Below are 18,367 nucleotides of genomic sequence, written 5' to 3' on the forward strand. Positions count from 1 at the left end.
AGTAATCAGATTTCTGTATGATTATGTATAATATATTTCTGTAGAAACTTAGTATTTGTTTATGAATGCTTAATCAGAAAAAGAGTAGACGATGTCTGGAGGTATCATTACTCTAGAAGACATTAAATGACTTGCACTAAAGGAAGAAAACGGTTAGCTTGCATTTGTACGGTTCCTTAGAGTTTGCAAACTACTCCCTTAAGTTTTGCCTATTGATTCTTGATAGCCCTGTGAGAATGGCAGTTGGTATTTTCTTGTTATTTTACAGATGAGGAAATAAGGTTCCTAGAAGTCAAATGACTTCTTCAAGGTCACAGAGCTGATGACAGCATTTATCTGTTCGTTTGTTTGTTTGTCTACTCATTCTCCAAACCTTTATTGAGCATAGTATATAGGGTCTGGTGGATGGAGACTTTAATAAGACACAGTCTCTGCTCTCAAGAAACTCATAGTCTTTTGACTGTTGAATCACTCTTTTGAATTCACAGGAGACATGTAGTAAAGTGTACCAAAGATACTAAAATCTGCCCCTAAAAAAGAAAGTTTTAAGCTATGTTCAAGAAGTGTTGAGGGACCACATCAGTAGGGATCCTGTGTTGGCCTATTGCGCTCATAACTTGGGGAGAATGGTGTGGTGTTAACAGATGAGATACACAATTACTCCTTCCTGTTTTACTTCAGTCACTTCTAATGAGGGGAATGGAGTTCATATTGGAAAGGGTAGAGTAATTATCATAAAATGAATAGAATCGCAAAATAATGAGAGTATTTACTCACTTTAATTGAAGTCAGCTCTCCAGGCCCAGCTCTACAAGGCCAAGTAACCTCCTAGCCACTGTCAATTATATTTGGAAAGCGGGGCGAAGTGGGTAGATGCTCTAAGTAAGCTTGACACTGATGCTTAAATTTTCTTTCACTCAATTATGTAATGACACTTAAAAACTTTATCAGGGGGCTGGCCCCGTGGCCGACTGGTTAAGTTTGCGCGCTTCGCTGCAGACAGCCCAGTGTTTCGTTGGTTCGAATCCTGGGTACAGACATGGCACTGCTCATCAAACCACACTGAGGCAGCGTCCCACATGCCACAACTAGAAGGACCCACAACGAAGAATATTACAACTATGTACTGGGGGGCTTTGGGGAGAAAAAGGAAAAAAATAAAATGTTTAAAAAAACAAAAAAACTATCACTTTTTATAGATGAAAGCAGAAAAACAACTTTACGTCGGTGAAATTATATTCAAGTCATTTTTAAATTCTCTTAAGTTTGTCAAGCTTCCTGGATAAGTTAAAATTAGCAGCTACCCAGTCAGTATAGAGGTACCATAATAAATTTGTTGTTAGCACCTTGACAAGCTAAGTTGAAAATATTCTTATAGTAATTTTGTATTTGCAAATCTATTGGGGTTTGCCTATTCCATAAAATTTCACTTCAGAAAGAAATCTACAACACAGTTGTGTTTTTCACATGATTTCCTGACACCTTCACCTCAATTTGAGCCCACTGCATTTGCTCTCCTCAGTTTCACGAGGTTATGTGAAAATTGCTCAAGTGAAAGGAAAAAGAAAAAAGAGGTTATGAAGAAGTTGAGAATTTAAAATTCTAAAATATTCTTTTTTTTTAAGTGAAAAATAAAACCTGATTTACATTGAAGTTAACACTCAATTCCAGCTCTGCTAGCTAAGCCAGTGATGAGACTGGAAGAATTCTGTAAGACACATTCTAGCCACATATCTTTTGTCTCTAGGAGGATGCTGATATCATTCTTCTATATAACATTGATCAAAAGTTTATTTAGGGAGAGAATATTTTGTATTATATATTAAGTTTTCCTTATGAGGGAAAAAAGGTCCTTTTATGCATCTGTTGTTTGTAGACATAATGGGGAAATTAAAGTTTGTAGACAAAAAGTCTTTTGTATACTGTAAAGCATCATTCAAAGAATAGTTTTTTTATAAATATTAATAAACAGGCTTATTCCAAGCTTATTTATCAGAAAGTTTACAATTCATTTTGTCATTTTGGAAATTTGGGCACCGAGTCTAATGAATCTATTTGGACTGAAATGAAGAAGCATGGTATAGTATTTCTGAAAAGCCTAAGGTTTCTTTTCAAGAATTAGTTAATTTGGGGTAATCTTTTCTTAAAGATGTTCAGACTTTCCATGGAAAGTTAGGTATTACTGAAGTATATCAAATCTAAGTGTTCAGTTTTTCAGATCTGACATTAAATCTCTAGTTATACTATGAGTGTTTAAATTACCTGTTTGATATTACTGAGTTGTGCTCAATAACAATGTCAAGCAAAATCCAAAACTCTCGTTTTTGATATGAGACATATTGTATTCATCTTTCGTTAATTCATAGTATAGTATTTTTCTATCGGTTTTTTGAATTGACCATTCCAAGAAGTCACATTCTGAATAAAGTCTCATATTGAACTTATGTAAAGTTTTGATATTTTTGTTTCATGAATGTAGATACAGACGTGTCTCTGTCAGGGATAAAGTCCATCAGCTGAAGAATTAGACGATTATTCATATTTTGACACTTCTCTTCTCAGCCTAATGATTATTTAACTGGTCTCATTAGAGGTTCTTAATAGATAATGATCTTTAGCTATGCCAGACATATTATGTGTGTAGCTGAGTGTATAAATACACAGTTTATAGAACTCTGACTAATGGTAAAACAGTCTGGATAATGTTTTATCTAAGAAAAAGAGAAAATATCTCTCTCATTCTCCTAGAGCTTTTTTAAAAACAGCTTTATTGAGATATAATTCACATACCATACAATCCACCCATTTAAAGGGTACAATTCAGTGGTTTTTAGTATATTCACAGATGTGTGCAACCATCACCACAGTCAATTTTAAAGCATTTTATCATCTCAAAAAGAAAACCTGTACTCTTTAGCTGTCACCCCCAAATCTTACCCCCAGCCCTAAGCAACCACTAATTTACTGTCTCTGTGGATTTGCATATCCTGAACATTTCATATAAATGGAATCATAATATGTAGTGTTTTGTGACTGGCTTCTTTCACTTAGCATAACATTTTCAAGGTTCATCCATATTGTCGCATGTATCGGTACTTTGTTCATTTTTATAGCCGAATTGTGTGGATCTACTACATTTTGTTTATCCAGTCATCAGTTAATGGACATTTGGGTTGTTTCCAGTTTTTGACTATTATGAATAATATTGCTATCAACATTCGAATACAAGTTTTTGTGTGGACATATGTCTTCGTTTCTCTTGGGTATATACCTAGGAGTGGAATGGCTGGGTCTTAGTGTAACTTATGTTTAATCTTTTGAAGAACTGCCAGGCTGTTTTCCAAAATGGCCGTATCATTTTAAATTCCCACCGGCAATGTATGAGGGTTCCACTTTCTCCATTCCAACCCATGTTATTGTTTGACATGTTGTTTCTCAGCCATCCTAAGTAGGTGTGAAGTGGCGCCTCGTTGTGGTTTTTATTTGCATTTCTCTGATGACTAGTGATATTGAACATCTTTTCATGTGTGTTTGGCCATTTGTATATTTTCCTTAGAGAAATGTCTATTTGGTGCTCAGTTAAATTTTAAAGGAGATTATTAACAATATTAACAGCTGGTATGTGAGTACCTTAAAAACCAAAAAAACAAAGAACGTGGTGATCATTAGGGACCTACATGGATTCACTAATAAGTTACTCAGAACTAAAGTTTTATCTTTATTAATTTGGTTTCTAAGTCAAAGGAATATAGCTGAAGCTAGTGTATTTTGAGTTGAGCAAGGTAGTTTAGAGTGTTTCACTAATTACGCATGTTTAAGGTGGAGCGATGTGGGCTGGGTAAACTGTGGCACCCCACTAGGATTGATACATGTCTTTCTGGAGGGGGTCTTTAGTATTATTTGGCTTTGGCTTTGGTCTGATAAGCATTTTTAGTGTCCTGAGTGAAGGGAGACTTGGAATGACCTAAATCTAAGTAAAAACCAGTTGAGAGACGTAGGACTCAAAATGGTTTTAAGTATGTTAAAATCAGACAGATTACAGTCTTGCTTTAGGTTCAGGATGGGAAAGGAGACCTTGCTTGATAGAGATCATGTACAAAAGATCAAGACCTTTGAGTTGACTCCAAGCTTCCTATGTATTAACAGTATCATGGCTGCTAATAAGAAGTTAGTGTTGGTGGCATTGATAGAAATCCATTTTACTAGTCAGAGAAGGTAGCACTTCTACTGGGCTGTGCTAGTCTAAGAGTTGGAAGAAACATTTTTTGGTTCCAGCTTCTCTGATTATTGACTGTCCTTTTTTGGACAAGTGTCTCAACCTAAGTCTCAATTTTCTCATCTCTGAGGTGATAGTAATTATCTGTTTTTATCTCTTTACTAGAGTTGTGAAAATCAGATAAAATGAGTGTGGAAATACTGAGAAAATGTAGGGCATGGTGTGTGCATGATGTACTAATTCTGGACACCATATTTTAAGTTGGCCGCTGATAAACTGGAGCATTTCCAGGCAGTGGAACAAGGATGGTGAATCAGGAATTTGGAGATGTGAGGACTAGTTGAAGTGACTTGTAATGTTTAGCTTGAAGATAGGGTGGGCTTCTGCTGTTGTAAGGATAGGAGAGACTTTGAGTATTGTTCCAGAATAGAACTAGAAGATAAAAAGTTTCAAGGAAGTAGTTTTCAGCTCTGTGATGAGCTCTACTAGTTTAGGTGCCCTTATGACATGCATTGAGTAGAGAACTGATGGAAAGGATTTCTGTATTGGGCATGAAGTTGGCTTAGATCTCATAACGGGCAGTGTTTATTGAGTGTTTTCTGTGTTCTAGGTACTGTTCCGAAGGTTTCATTTGCATTAACTCTTAATCCTCAGAACAACCGTATAAGGTTAGAAATCATCTCCATTTTACAGTTGAAAAAAAATGAGGCACAGAGGGATTAAGTAACTTGCCCAAGATTATAGGGCTAGTAAATTGTGGAATTAAAATTGAGGCTAAGACAGTCTGGGTCCGGGAGTCTTTGATTTTGACTACTTTGTTACCAACCAACTCTAGAAGTCTGTAAGAGTAAAGAGGATTTTATTCTATTTATTTTTCCTAACTTGTGATATTATGTATGTGAAATGTTAAGAATGGAGAAATGAATTAGAAATCCAATTGATAGAAAATTATTGGTTTCTAAAATATTTCTTCTTTGAATTACTGGTAAAATTTTTGAAGAAATATTTTGAAATATGGAAAACCTGTATTAATTCCCTTCAAAGTTTACTTTTGAATGAATAAATATTTGAAGTGAAAAGCGGCCGGTTTTCAAGGAAGCTTAATACATTTACCCTTTGCTTTAAAGATGATCTCGAGCTTTTTAGATCAGCAAGCCATCCTGTTTGTGGACACTGCTGATCGCCTGGCCTCGTTGGCTAGAGATGCTCTGGTCCATGCACGCCTGCCTAGTTTTGCCATCCCATATGCCATTGATGTACTGACTACTGGGTCTTACCCACGGCTGCCAACCTGCATTAGGGTAAGCGCATTCCTTCCTCTCCCTCACTCCCACCCCATTCTTAAAAGTTGAAGGCTTTGGCGTTGGATTCTGCTATATTATTAAGCAGCCCAGCAAAAAAGTGTTTTATATTTTTAACACAGATATTTCATATTGTTTGCTTTTTTCCTTTTATAACTAAAATTGTGGGTTTTAAAAAAAATAAATTGGGGCCAAAATGTGAATAGCTGTCAAAATGGGTGAATCTTTCTGTGTGTGAGGGTGAACAGATATGCAAATATAACTTGCATCTATTTCATATGTGAAAATACTGCATGCTAGTTGCTTTTTGAAGTGTGTTTTAAAATTTATTGTTGTGGTAGTTGTTTCCTTATGGTGCTATTGTAGTTTATACTTTTAAGAAGTGGTGGAAGTTACCTAGTGACATTAAGTTGGTTTCATAAATGGAGCATGAAGAAGTTCATGTTGGATTACCATCTTAGCCGGATGACTGGTAGAATCATTGGCACTCTAATGCATGATAGTAATGGTCACTATTATTGGATATAGACTGCAGAAATGAGTTTTCTCCAGCCGGTGGTGCCGTGGTTAAGTTTGCACATTCCACTTCAGCGGCCTGGGGTCTGCTGGTTCGGATCCCGGGTGCGGACATGGCACCGCTTGGCAAGTCATGCTGTGGCAGGCGTCCCACATATAAAATAGAGGAAGATGGGTACAGATGTTAGCTCAGGGCCAATCTTCCTCAGCAAAAAGAGGAGGGTTGGCAGCAGATGTTAGCTCGGGGCTAATCTTCCTCAAAAAAAAAAAAAGAAAAAGAAATGAGTTTTGAGATTCTCTTGGGTAAAGTAAGAAAATACTGTGTTAAGGCAGGCGCAGGTAAAAATTATGTCTTTTCATACATTATTTAAAAATTACTTAAATTTTTTGTAGGATAAAATTATCCCGCCAGACCCAATTACCAAAATTGAGAAACAAGCCACACTTCACCAGCTGAACCAGATTCTTAGACATCGGCTTGTAACCACAGATCTTCCTCCTCAGTTAGCAAATCTTACAGTTGGTATGTATCTGAAGTTTATTTTTTAAGAATTGACTTGTTAGAATATTTTTAAACAGCTTTTGGGATTTTATTCAAAGAAATATCATTGTGAAGTATTGACCTACAGTTTTGGTAGTGTTGGAATCTGTGACTTGTCAGCCATATCATTTCTCTTTAGTACCTGGAAATACAGTGCTGGTATTTGAAGCTGGGAAGTGGGTAAGATCTCATGGGGCTGGTGGAGAGACTTGGTCCCAGAGTTGAGCCTCAAGAAAATAGTGTTGATGTTAGAAGAGTTGCCTTTGGTTTCTTGATGACTTGGAAGCTGGCTACTGTTTATGCAGAAACCACTGAATTATTTGAACACTTAGGAAGAATCATTCAGTCTTTTTAAAATCTCTTATAAGCAAGACTGAAAGTTCTAGGTTAGCAGGAGGCTGCTTATTTTCTAGCAAAGTAGACTTCTTCTTCTTCTTCTAAAAGCAAATGGCCGAGTGAAGTTTCGAGTTGAAGGAGAATTTGAAGCCACTTTAACCGTGATGGGAGATGACCCGGATGTTCCATGGCGTCTTCTCAAGCTAGAAATTCTAGTTGAGGATAAGGAAACCGGAGGTAAATCATAAATACTGATTTAAATCATAAGTATTGATTTAAATCTTTGGTGTTTTTATATTATTGAAACATTCTTACATAATAATAAGTGTGTTTACCAATTTATCCTGTAATTTGAAGCAGATTTTATGATAATCATAACTACCTACTAACTATAGAGGTTGCAGTGTTTCTCAAGAATAATGTTTTCTGGTTTCCATAGATAATTTCAGTTTTTTCCTTACTCATTTCTAATTAGTATACTCTTCCTTAGTTGGTACTGTGACACGATCTGTACGCTTTTCTGATTAACCACCTTCTTTTCTCCTACCAATGGAAGATGGGCGAGCCTTGGTTCATAGTATGCAAATCAACTTTATCCATCAGCTGGTACAGTCTAGGCTCTTTGCTGATGAGAAACCTCTTCAGGACATGTACAACTGCCTACGTATCCTTCTGGAATTTGAGACATGTATTTGTAAGGATTTTGTGTCTCCCTCTTCCCCAACAATTCCATTTGCCCCTAGTCCTGAACTGCAGCAGCCAAAACTCTCCCTCGCCCCTTTTTGAGTAGAAATGGGACTGGGGAACTGGCCAGTGTGAAGAATAGTGATATGTCTATAATAAATCGAGTTTTAAATTTTACTGTTGATTTTGCAGGTAAAAGTGAAAAATGATGAGTTAGAAATAGTACTATTTGGAGGAAAAAAATAGCACTATTTGGTCTATCTATATTCTCTAAACTATGATGAATTAAGGGGCAAACTGGACCTTATAATTTGTTTATATTGGTTCAAAATTAAATTGGTTTTCTAAAATTATGCCACAAATTATAACACTTTTTAGGGTGAGTCATTGGAGGTATATAATTCCAGAAATTTCCTTCATAGTCAACTTCTTGGGAATAGAGCTTTTGTTAAATGAAGTTTGCTTGTACTTCATTACTGTTGTAGTGATATGTTATATTAGATTTGCTTAACGAGATCCATCAGATTCTTTCTGCTTATCACTTCAGTTAGAAGTGCTACATTCCCAAACTCTAATGTTAATCCGAGAGCGGTGGGGAGACCTTGTGCAGGTGGAAAGGTATCATGCTGGAAAGTGTCTCTCCCTCTCAGTTTGGAAGTAAGTAAAGTTGATTCTGGTGGGTTCATGCTATGACTGTAAATACTCTGTCTTTTTCTCTCATTTGTCTGATTTACTTTATATCAATAGCTGTGTGCCTCTGGCAACATGATTTTGTATAGTAAGGTCCCATGGTATTATATAGACCAGATAGGACATCCATAATTGATACCTTTCTTAGAACATGGCATGTTTTAAATACTTAGACATTATCTATTTGTACTAAGACTGACTATTCTTAAAAAGTTTACTCTGGGCTCATACCAGGCTGCTAAAAGACCATTTTAGTTTAGATTATTGGGTATCATTTTTAAAAACATGCTTGCTTATCACCGTTTTACATTTTGAAGTGCACCTTTTAAAAACTTTCTTGGGAGAGTTTTAGGGAAAATCAGTATCAGGCTATTTATAGTCTTTGATTCCCTGTTTGAACTTTGCTTATTTCTCATTTTCTGTAAAGAAATCAGAGGTGAACAGATACCACTTAGAAGACAGGTTATTTTGCTTGGGGATTTTTTGGTATGTGTGCATGTGTTTTATTTTTAAATTCTGTGTCTATATTTTTAAAATGCAGTAAATCAAATATTGTGTTGGATTACAGAATAGCTGTCTTCCCAGTATTAATTTATTTCCTCCACAAACAATGAAGGCCTGCTGTGTTCCAGGCTCTGGCTAAGGTGCAAAATAGATTGTGTCTATTTTATTCCAAGAGTTAATGGGCTGTGTTGAAAAATTTTAATTTAAAAAAAATTTAATATTTCTTTTTTCTCGTTAGTCAACAGGTTCTAGGGAGGAAAACGGGGACGGCATCTGTTCACAAAGTTACAATTAAAATTGATGAGAATGATGTCTCCAAGCCTTTACAGATTTTTCATGATCCTCCTTTGCCAGCTTCTGATTCCAAATTAGTAGAAAGAGCCATGAAGGTAAAAGAGCTCAATATGTTTCAATATTGGTTTGATTAAATGTACATAACTTACCATTTATACTAAAAGTTTTAGCACAAATTCTTTAAAGTACTAATTGTTCCTAAAACCCTTTTTAAAACTTGTTTTAAATGAATGTTGTGCTTCTACATTTGTTGTTTTTTTTAACATCTAATATTATGATGTATAATTTTTAAGATGTTCTTTCAAATTTTGTAATTTAGATCAAATCGCCATTTTATTTTTAAAGTCTGGCACTTGATCACTATGATAACTTCTTCATATAGTATCTTGATCTGTACTCACCAAAGTGTTAAGCTACTAATACCATGTAAGTTTATTTTAACTTTGTTTACTTTCTTTTACTGATTAACACTTAATCAGTGTGATTCTAAAAGGAAATATCTTGAATCACAGTAATCTCTCAGGCTTTTAGAGTAAAAATGTTTAAGTTGCACATATAATTCTATTGTTCCTGTTTATGCAGATTGATCACTTATCAATAGAAAAACTCCTGATTGACAGCGTCCATGCACGAGCTCATCAGAAGCTCCAGGAACTGAAGGCCATTCTTAGAGGCTTCAATGCCAACGAAAACTGTAGGTTCTTTTAACTTGGCATTTCTGTCTTTTATTTTGTTTCAGTTAGTATCCACTTTTACGAAGGGTCTCTCTCAATATAACTTTTTTTCCTGATATACTAGTTTTGTTGCGAAGCCTGGGCATTTCTGCATTTTAACTTGTGATCTGCCAAGTTTGTCCTAATTTTTCCCGTTATTTTCTTCTTATTTAGCTCGGCCTTATTTTTGAAATGTTTGCATATTGTCTTCCCATTAAAATTTTTTTCTATTGAAATGGAAGATATTTTAACATTTTAATATGAATCTTATTTTTAAAGTTTCTTCTAAGGATAAGGCAGCTTTGCACATATTTGTAATGTATTTATAAAATGTGCCTCTTTGAAGCAGAATTTGTCTTTTTAAAAAATTTTTTGAGTTAATGCATTAACAGGCTTCAAAATAAGAAATACAAATAGACACACACAGTGAAAAATCTTCTAAGTTTAATTACCTAGTAAGTATATTTCAGTATATATTTTGGGGACAGTCAATCATCCAGAAAGTAAGTGCTTTTGTTCTAGGAATATAGTTTCACAGTATCATAATGAGCATATTTACTATCCCTACCCCAGTTGTTTTTGACCATGATTACCTTTTGCCCACAGTGAACAGCCTTTAATTAAGTGAGATGATGTAGGTGAAGTGCCATGTAAGTATGAAGTCTTAATAGCACTAGGAGCAGAGCTACTGCCTTTCATCATCACAGAGCCCAGCTCAGTCCATTGTACTTAAAAGGTAGCTTCTTCGGCACAGACTAGTAACACCGAATTAAAACCACTTTGATGGAGTAGATGAAAACGCTGCCTGAAGAAAAGACAGAGTCAGGGAAGTAAATTTATATTTAGAATACAATATTCATTCAAGGAAAGTGAAAGAATAGAAGTGAAAAAGAGTCTAAGACCAGCCAAAGACTAGAGGGAGGGGCAACTTAACTTAATAAAAATGCAAACGCCGGCCTTAAAGAAAGGGTATGACAGACATCTGTGTTCTCTGTATTCTTCTCTGATGCCCTATCTTTTCAAGAATACTCAATTTTTATAATTAGATTGAAATTATAATTATTTCAATTCTCAGAAGTAGTTTTACTCCTTTGCTACACTTGGAAGGTTTACCTTTAAAGAATACATTCCTACCCCTTTAGGAATGATAACAGTACAGATATGTTTTAAAAATCAGCAACCTTGCTTCAATTCTGTAAGCACTTATTATATATATATATTTTTGTATCTGTGAGGAAGATTAGCCATGAGCTAGCTACTGCCAATCCTCCTCTTTTTGCTGAGGAAGGCTGGCCCTGAGCTAACATCTGTGCCCATCTTCCTCTACTTTATATGTGGGATGCCTACCACAGCATGGCTTTTGCCAAGCGGTGCCATGTCCACACCCAGGATCCAAACTGGCGAACCCCGGGCCGCCAAGAAGCAGAACATTTGAACTTAACCACTGCGCCACCAGGCCGCCCCAGCACTTATTATATTAATGTAGTAACTTCAGCAAAACATGATTTGAACTAATTTGTCACACTGGTTTGAATTATAAGATATTGTATAAGAAATTTCTCTTTGTGCCTTTCTGTTTTTTTTTTTTAGGTGAGAGTTCTGGATCTGCAGGTTAAACATTTGTATACAAATGTCTATTAGATATACTTGAAAGCAATTTGCTTTTGTCTGATTAAACATATCTCCTGCAGTCTTTTTGCTTTATTAATTTGTTTGATAGTTAGTTTGTATGGATAGTACCAATGGTAATTTCACCCATTTTAATTATTGCAAATTCACAGTAAGAGGTTTCAGTTTGTTTCTTTGGCTCATATAAAGGAGTACAGATAATGTACATTGTTGAGCACTTGCTTTTTAAAGCACCTTTACAAATTTGTCATTTCTTCCTCCTAAGGACCCATGGCATAGACAGGAAGATGTTATTGTCCTTGTTTAACAAAGTAGCACAGAGAAGTCACAGCTGGTGAAAGCCTGGGCCTGTATTACCACTCTCCTCACTGCAGGCCTTTCTTTGTTGTGGCTTTAGAGTGCTATGATGACCAGAAGAGCATATTCATTTTATGACTCCTCAATCCGATCAGCACATGGTGTGCTTTCAGTGCTTTGCTCCTTTCCTGGATTTTGTTATGCCAATTTGTGGGATTCGGGGAAAAGTTAATTGGATCTGGTGGAAATACTATGAAACTCTAGAACAAGTGTATTGGCAGCTTTGGGAATTTCTTTAGCAATTGCCTATATTCTTATTTCATCTGTGACTTGAAAATGAGGTACATAAATAACTTGAATTTTTTTTTTTACTACGTAATCAATAATGTTTACTAGTTTTCAAGTGTTTTTATAAACACATGGGCCCTAATCGCCAGAAAACCTCTGTTTATGAAGAATGGCATTGGAAATATTTAGGTCATAGATGAAATTTATTCTGTTTACCAAACAACTAATTTTCTTCCCACTACATCAAAAATTAACTTATTAGAAATTACTGAGTGAAAGTAAAACTAGAACTCAGGTGACTGATGAGGTTAACTTTTCACTAGTTATTTTAACCTTCTTTAAGGAATCTTGGAATTTTTTTTGCTGTAGTATTTAAGATAAGTATGTTTATTTCAAGTAACCTAAAGATTACATTCTTCCTTTTGAGCTGCTAATTGACATAATAGTACTATTCCAATTTTCAGAATCATGTTTTTCCTCTAACATTCAGGATTGTTCAATAGTTGGTTCATTTCTACTCACTGAGAAATATTTTTTAAAAAAATATTGATATCAATATAATTTTTAATTCTTAACTGTTCAGCTTCCATAGAGACTGCACTTCCAGCTCTCGTTGTTCCCATCTTGGAGCCTTGTGGTAATTCCGAGTGTCTACACATTTTTGTAGATTTGCATTCTGGAATGTTCCAATTGATGCTTTATGGACTTGGTAAGTTACTAAATGGTGTAGTCACTCAGTCTAAGGAAAAATATTTTTATCAAAAGCAGAATAAAAATTTTCTGCAATTACATATTGGGAGGGGTGGTATAAGCAGTGGGGAAAGTAGATATGGAAGGAAAAACTCTGGCTGATGTCTCTTCCTTGGCACCCACTTTAACTCTGCATTTTCTTGTACCTGAAGTTAACCTTCCCATTATGAAGTACATTCATGTTGTTTCTCTTATGTAAAAGCAATAATGCTGATGGCTGATGTTTTTTAGATTAACTATTTTACCAGCAATAGTTGGTTGACATGGAAATGACTACAAGGATTCTAATGTCATTTATGGCTGAAGAACTTATTTATGACAGTATAAACATCTAAGATGACTTAGGGTACAGAATCCTGGAGGAAAGGATTTTTTTCTGGCTTAAACACAGTAGAAATTAAAGTTTGCTTTCTAACATGTTCTGTTACTGAATTGTTACCAGGAACTTAGTGTTTTTTGTTGTTAATTGAACAGTGCCCTTGAATATATTAGCATGTTGCCATTAAAATTAATATTAAGCAAGGTAGATTGATGAAAGTAAAAGGTTTTCTGGTTATATTGTATGGCTCTAAAGATAGATTTTCCTGTGAACTGCTGATGGAAACTGTCCTGATTACTTTGAATCACATCACATTTATGAATGACCTTTTAACTATGATTCCAAACCAATAAGGCAGTTGTTTGTTCTTCAAAACTTTTTATTTAACTCTTTTCTTGATTATTAACACAGTAGATACTCATAAATAAAAAACCTAAACGTGTAAAAATGAGAGAAGCAGCAAAAAATAGTTACCTGTCAGCAGTCATTGCTATTTTAGGGGATGTATGCTTCTCTTAGCTGAGGGTGCCGTAACAAAGAACGACAGTGTGTGTGGCTTAAGCAACAGAAATTTGTTTTCTCCTAGTTCTGGAGATTGAAGTCTGAGATCAGGTTGCCAGCATGATCATGTTATGGTGCGGGCTCTCTTCCTGGCTTGTAGATGTTGGCTTCTTGCTGTATCCTCACATGGCAGGAAGAGAGAGAGCAAACTGGTGTGTCTTACTGTAAGGGCACTAATCCCATCATGAGGGCCTCACCTTTTTGGCTTCATCTAAACCTAATTACCTCCCAAAGACCCCACCTCTCAATACCATCACATTAGGAGTTAGGGCTTCAACATATGAATTTGGGGGGACACAATTCAGTCCATAGCAATGCTCTTCTAATTTTTATATACTTTTGTCTTACTTGAAATCATTTTATATTTTGCTTTTTGCTCAGCATTCTATTTTTATCATTTTCTAGTATCATTAAAAATTCTAAGTAACATTTAGCAAGCTAATCTTCAGCCAACAGTCCTTCTGCCAGAGACCATTTGTGTTTAATACATGTATTAATGAAGTTTTATAGTTTTTATAATTTTTAAGATTCTAAGTCTGGTAATACTATGAGTTTTAAATACATATAACTTTAAAATGTTAATTAACTAGACTAAGAGTTTTGGGAATTAAAATATAGGCAAAGAATTCATGTATTTGTTACTTGTTCTTCCTGCCAGTGTGCATTTGCTATTAATTAGTTGTCTTAACTATAGCTCTCCCTGAATGTTAAATAGGGAAAACAAATTAGATTAATTTATGCTAATGATGCATTTAGTTTAGTTTTTCTCTGACTCAAAAATAACACTACTTTCTGCCTAAAATACTAATTTTCATTTAAGTCTTGGGCTACCTAGATATTTTGTCTTGTGCAAGTGATTAATTAATGAAGTGCTTTGTTCTATAGACCAGACCACACTGGATGACATGGAGAAGTCTATAAATGATGATATGAAACGGATCATTCCTTGGATTCAACAACTTAAGTAAGCTTATTTATTTAGCTCAAGACTAAAAATGGAAACTTATTTTGACAAGATATATTTTCTTCTCCGTCATTACTCTTGATAGTCACTGTCCTTAATGTTTATGACATGAAACTTGAGCAACTTTTGTTACTTAGAATCTAAATTCTCTTGGAATAGGTCCAAGATGGCAGTGCTTGGTATTAAATTCCCGTCTAGAGCAAATATAGGTGTGAGGGGCATGACATTCAACTTTGATTCCTTGCCACGTTTTCTCCTATAACAGCACTCTACAAATCACTTACACAATGAATTTTATTGTATCTAGTCTTCTCTGCAATAGAGTCTTATTTGTTCTTATCCAAGATAATCTTCACGGTATGAATCTGCCAGCTGGTACTTTCAGAATAGTTGTTTCTACTGCTTTAATACTGTCATTCAGTTTGTCTCAAAATCCTTTGAATGCTTCATACTGTTAAACTAAATAAGATTGAAAATGGAGCTCGTGCTAATTCTGTGAGGCTTCATTACCACCCTGGCACACAAGGGTGCCTTTATTACAACTCTAACAAACTCTCTCTTAAAGTTAATAAAACAAAATCCCAGGGGATAAAAATAAATTTCAGACATCAAAACCCAAACTGGCAAATGGGGGTGGGGGGAGCGGCTAGACTCTTGAGTGGGATCTACTGATTTTGTGATCTTCTAGCCTACCCCTTCTCTTTGTGCCAGTTTTGATTTTGTAAATATTTGAAGAATTTGATATAATCAAGTAATTTTTCATTAAGAAGACATGGTTTTTAATGCCAATAGATACATAATATATGAGCTTTCTTTTGAATAGGTGTTTAGTTTATCTGTATATGAAAAATGATAGTACTCTGGGTAACAATTCCAAAAATTTTTAGTAGTTCAGCATCATTTTTTGTGCATTTTGGCCAAACAAAGTTTAAGTACGTAAATGCGTAGTAATTCACATCTTGCATAACTTGAGGTTGTGTATCTGGCAGTTCAGCAAGCAGAAGTAAACTAAAACCAGAAAGCTTAGTCCCAAAAGCCTTAAACTTATCAAATGTGTGTCTATACTTAAACTCATATAATTTATCCATAAGAAGGGTCCCCTGGTTGTCACTCATAATAGTGCTTCTCAAATGATCTTTGGTGAATGATCAGTTTATCACTAATCTATCATGGGACATGAATTTTTTTTGAAATAACTTTATCGAAGTATAATTTGCATACCATAAAATTCACTCATTTTAAGTGTACAACACAATGACTCAGTAAGTTTACTGAGTTTTGCAACCATAAGTACAATCCACTTTTAGAACATTTAGAACATTTCCATCACCTCAGAAAGGTGCTCGTTTAGTTAATCCCCATTCCCAGCCTCAGCCCTAGGCACCTATGAAGCTACTTTCTGTTCCTGTAGATTTTCCTTTTCTGGACATTTCATGTAAATGGAATCATAAAGTATATGGTCTTTTGTGACTGGCTTCTTTCACTTAGCATAGTGTTTCTAGGTTCATCCATGTTGTAGAGTGTTTCAGTACTTCATTCCTTTTTATGGCTGAATAATATTCCCTTGTATGGATATACCACATTTTGTTTATCCATTCATTGATTGATGGACATTTGGGTTGTTTCCACTTTTGGGCTATTGTGAATAATACTGCTATGAATATTCATGTGCAAGTCTATGTGTGAACTTATGTTTTCGTTCCACTAAGAGTGGAATTGCTGGGTCATACCATAAATTCGTTTAACTTTTTGAAGAAACTGCCAAACTAGTTTCCAAAGTAGCTGTGCCATCTTACAATCACATCAGCAATGTATGAGGGTTTCCATTTCTCTACATCCTTGCCAACACTTGTTACTATCTTTGACTATAGCCATCCTAGTGAGTGTGATGACATATCTCATTTTTGTTTTAATTTACATTTCCCTATTGATTAATGATGTTGAGCATTTGTTCATGTGATTACTTTTTTTATAATATGCAATGAAAACAAATTCTGGAAAAAGAAATGAAAGAACATGTACAAAATATAAGCCTTAATTATTATTTTTTTTTTAAGATTGGCACCTGAGTTAACATCTGTTGCCAGTCTTCTTTTCTTTTTTTGTTTTCTTCTCCCCAAAGCCCCCCAGTACATAGTTGTATATTCTAGTTGCAGGTCATTCTGGTTGTGCTATGTGGGACACCACCTCAGCACGGCTTGATGAGCAGTGCCGTGTCCACAACAAGGATCTGAACCAGTGAAACCCTGGACTGCTGAAGTGGAGTGCGTGCACTTAACCACTCGGCCACAAGGGCAGCCCCTAAGCCTTAATTTTTTAAATTACATTTCAATAAATATAATCAGAACAAATAATATAAGAAAAAAATTAAAAATCTATACACAGTTTTCATTGAGAATATATATATAGGCGATTAATATAGAAAATTCACTCTTATGCTCAAATGTTTTGATCCACAAAGTCATAACCAAACAAAAAGTCAAGAGTAAAATAGCAATTCCATGTACGCTTTGAAAAGAATATCTTGTGTTTAGAATATCTTGTATTTAGAATGTTTAACAAGTGAGCTTGTTTCTTGCTTGTTGTAACTCATCTAGATTCTTTTCATGATGATGCTACTCACAGGAGATAATCTGTGTCTTAACTGTTTCTATGTTTTTCTTTTAAGAACATAGTAGAGATAACAGTCTCGCAAAGATATGTTTATGGGACTAGAAATAAAGATTTGAAAGTAATTTTAGCAAGTTCAGGATATTCATTTTTAACTTTTATCCAAAATGAATGAAGTATTGGTGTATTTTCAAAATTTATCTTCATTCCTTCATTAGTAGCCAGTTCTAGCAATTGATTCTGTGAAGTTGCAGTTAAATTCAGCTTGTTTCTAAATGGTTTCCAGATTTTATACATTTTTGGGTAATAGTTGGCAGACTACCCTTAAAATGTTATATATTATAACATGGTTTTACTGCACCTGACTAGTACACAGTTTGTACCATAAGCAGCTCACCACCCAAATGCAACTGGTCTTGAACTGGTCTATACCCTGTTCAGCAAGGTGAGCTTACTGATCATGAGCTTGGATATTGTGGCATTGTTGTGTTGGTGTGGAAGTTTCTGAATTCGTATTCTTATTTTCTGTAGTCATCTCATTATGGGTCAGTGAGAGTTTGTGAACCAATCCTTTTATCCCTTATTCACATATTATATGGTGTTCTAGCCTCAGGGATAGATAATCACATAGAAGGAATGAGAAGAGTACTATGAAAAGCATCAGAGTGAAATTTGGTGGCTTCACTGAGAGAGATGAGGGAAAGAAGGAAATGAATACTTACTGGCACCTGCTAGATATACTTGTTACTTTACACACAGTTTAAGAACTGGAACTGTATATCTCCAGAGATAGAAAAATGAAGTACTTTTATACTTATTTACTGTTTCTTGTTCTATTTTGTTTTATAAACACTTCAGGCATTTTATAAAGGATGTTCAGATTAGTTTGTGCTATCATAAACCGTAGGAAATCTGTCATCCCCTATAATAAACTGATAGTGTCTCTGCCTTGGAACTAGTTAATTCTACCTTATAACTGATGAAAATCATTCACACTGCAGTTTAAACTCCTTAAACTAGAACTAGAACTAACAGTCCATTACAAAACTGGAGAAAGGATTCATCACCATGATCATGTGTCCTTTTACCAGGTCAATTAGGTTTTAAATTAATTGGTTTTTTTAGTGGTCTTCAATAATCTTTATAAATCAATA

The 18,367-nt window shown here is 35.0% G+C and overlaps 1 protein-coding gene across 3 annotated transcripts in view; it reads left to right on the top strand.

Annotated features, from left to right (window-relative positions):
- The window catches only part of MED14 (mediator complex subunit 14), a 64,250-nt gene that overhangs the window by 7,753 nt on the left and 38,130 nt on the right, over positions 1–18,367 (top strand). For all 3 annotated transcript variants that reach the window (XM_044763010.2, XM_044763011.2, XM_070502651.1), the window contains exons 4-12: positions 5,344–5,517; positions 6,427–6,556; positions 7,019–7,147; positions 7,467–7,574; positions 8,119–8,251; positions 9,027–9,177; positions 9,665–9,776; positions 12,593–12,718; positions 14,525–14,603. In XM_044763010.2, coding sequence (XP_044618945.1) covers positions 5,344–5,517; positions 6,427–6,556; positions 7,019–7,147; positions 7,467–7,574; positions 8,119–8,251; positions 9,027–9,177; positions 9,665–9,776; positions 12,593–12,718; positions 14,525–14,603 — 1,142 coding nt within the window. The remainder of the gene's footprint in view (positions 1–5,343; positions 5,518–6,426; positions 6,557–7,018; positions 7,148–7,466; positions 7,575–8,118; positions 8,252–9,026; positions 9,178–9,664; positions 9,777–12,592; positions 12,719–14,524; positions 14,604–18,367) is intronic.

Source organism: Equus asinus, chromosome X, assembly GCF_041296235.1.
Source record: "Equus asinus isolate D_3611 breed Donkey chromosome X, EquAss-T2T_v2, whole genome shotgun sequence".
In the NCBI taxonomy this organism is placed as follows: Eukaryota; Metazoa; Chordata; class Mammalia; order Perissodactyla; family Equidae; genus Equus; species Equus asinus.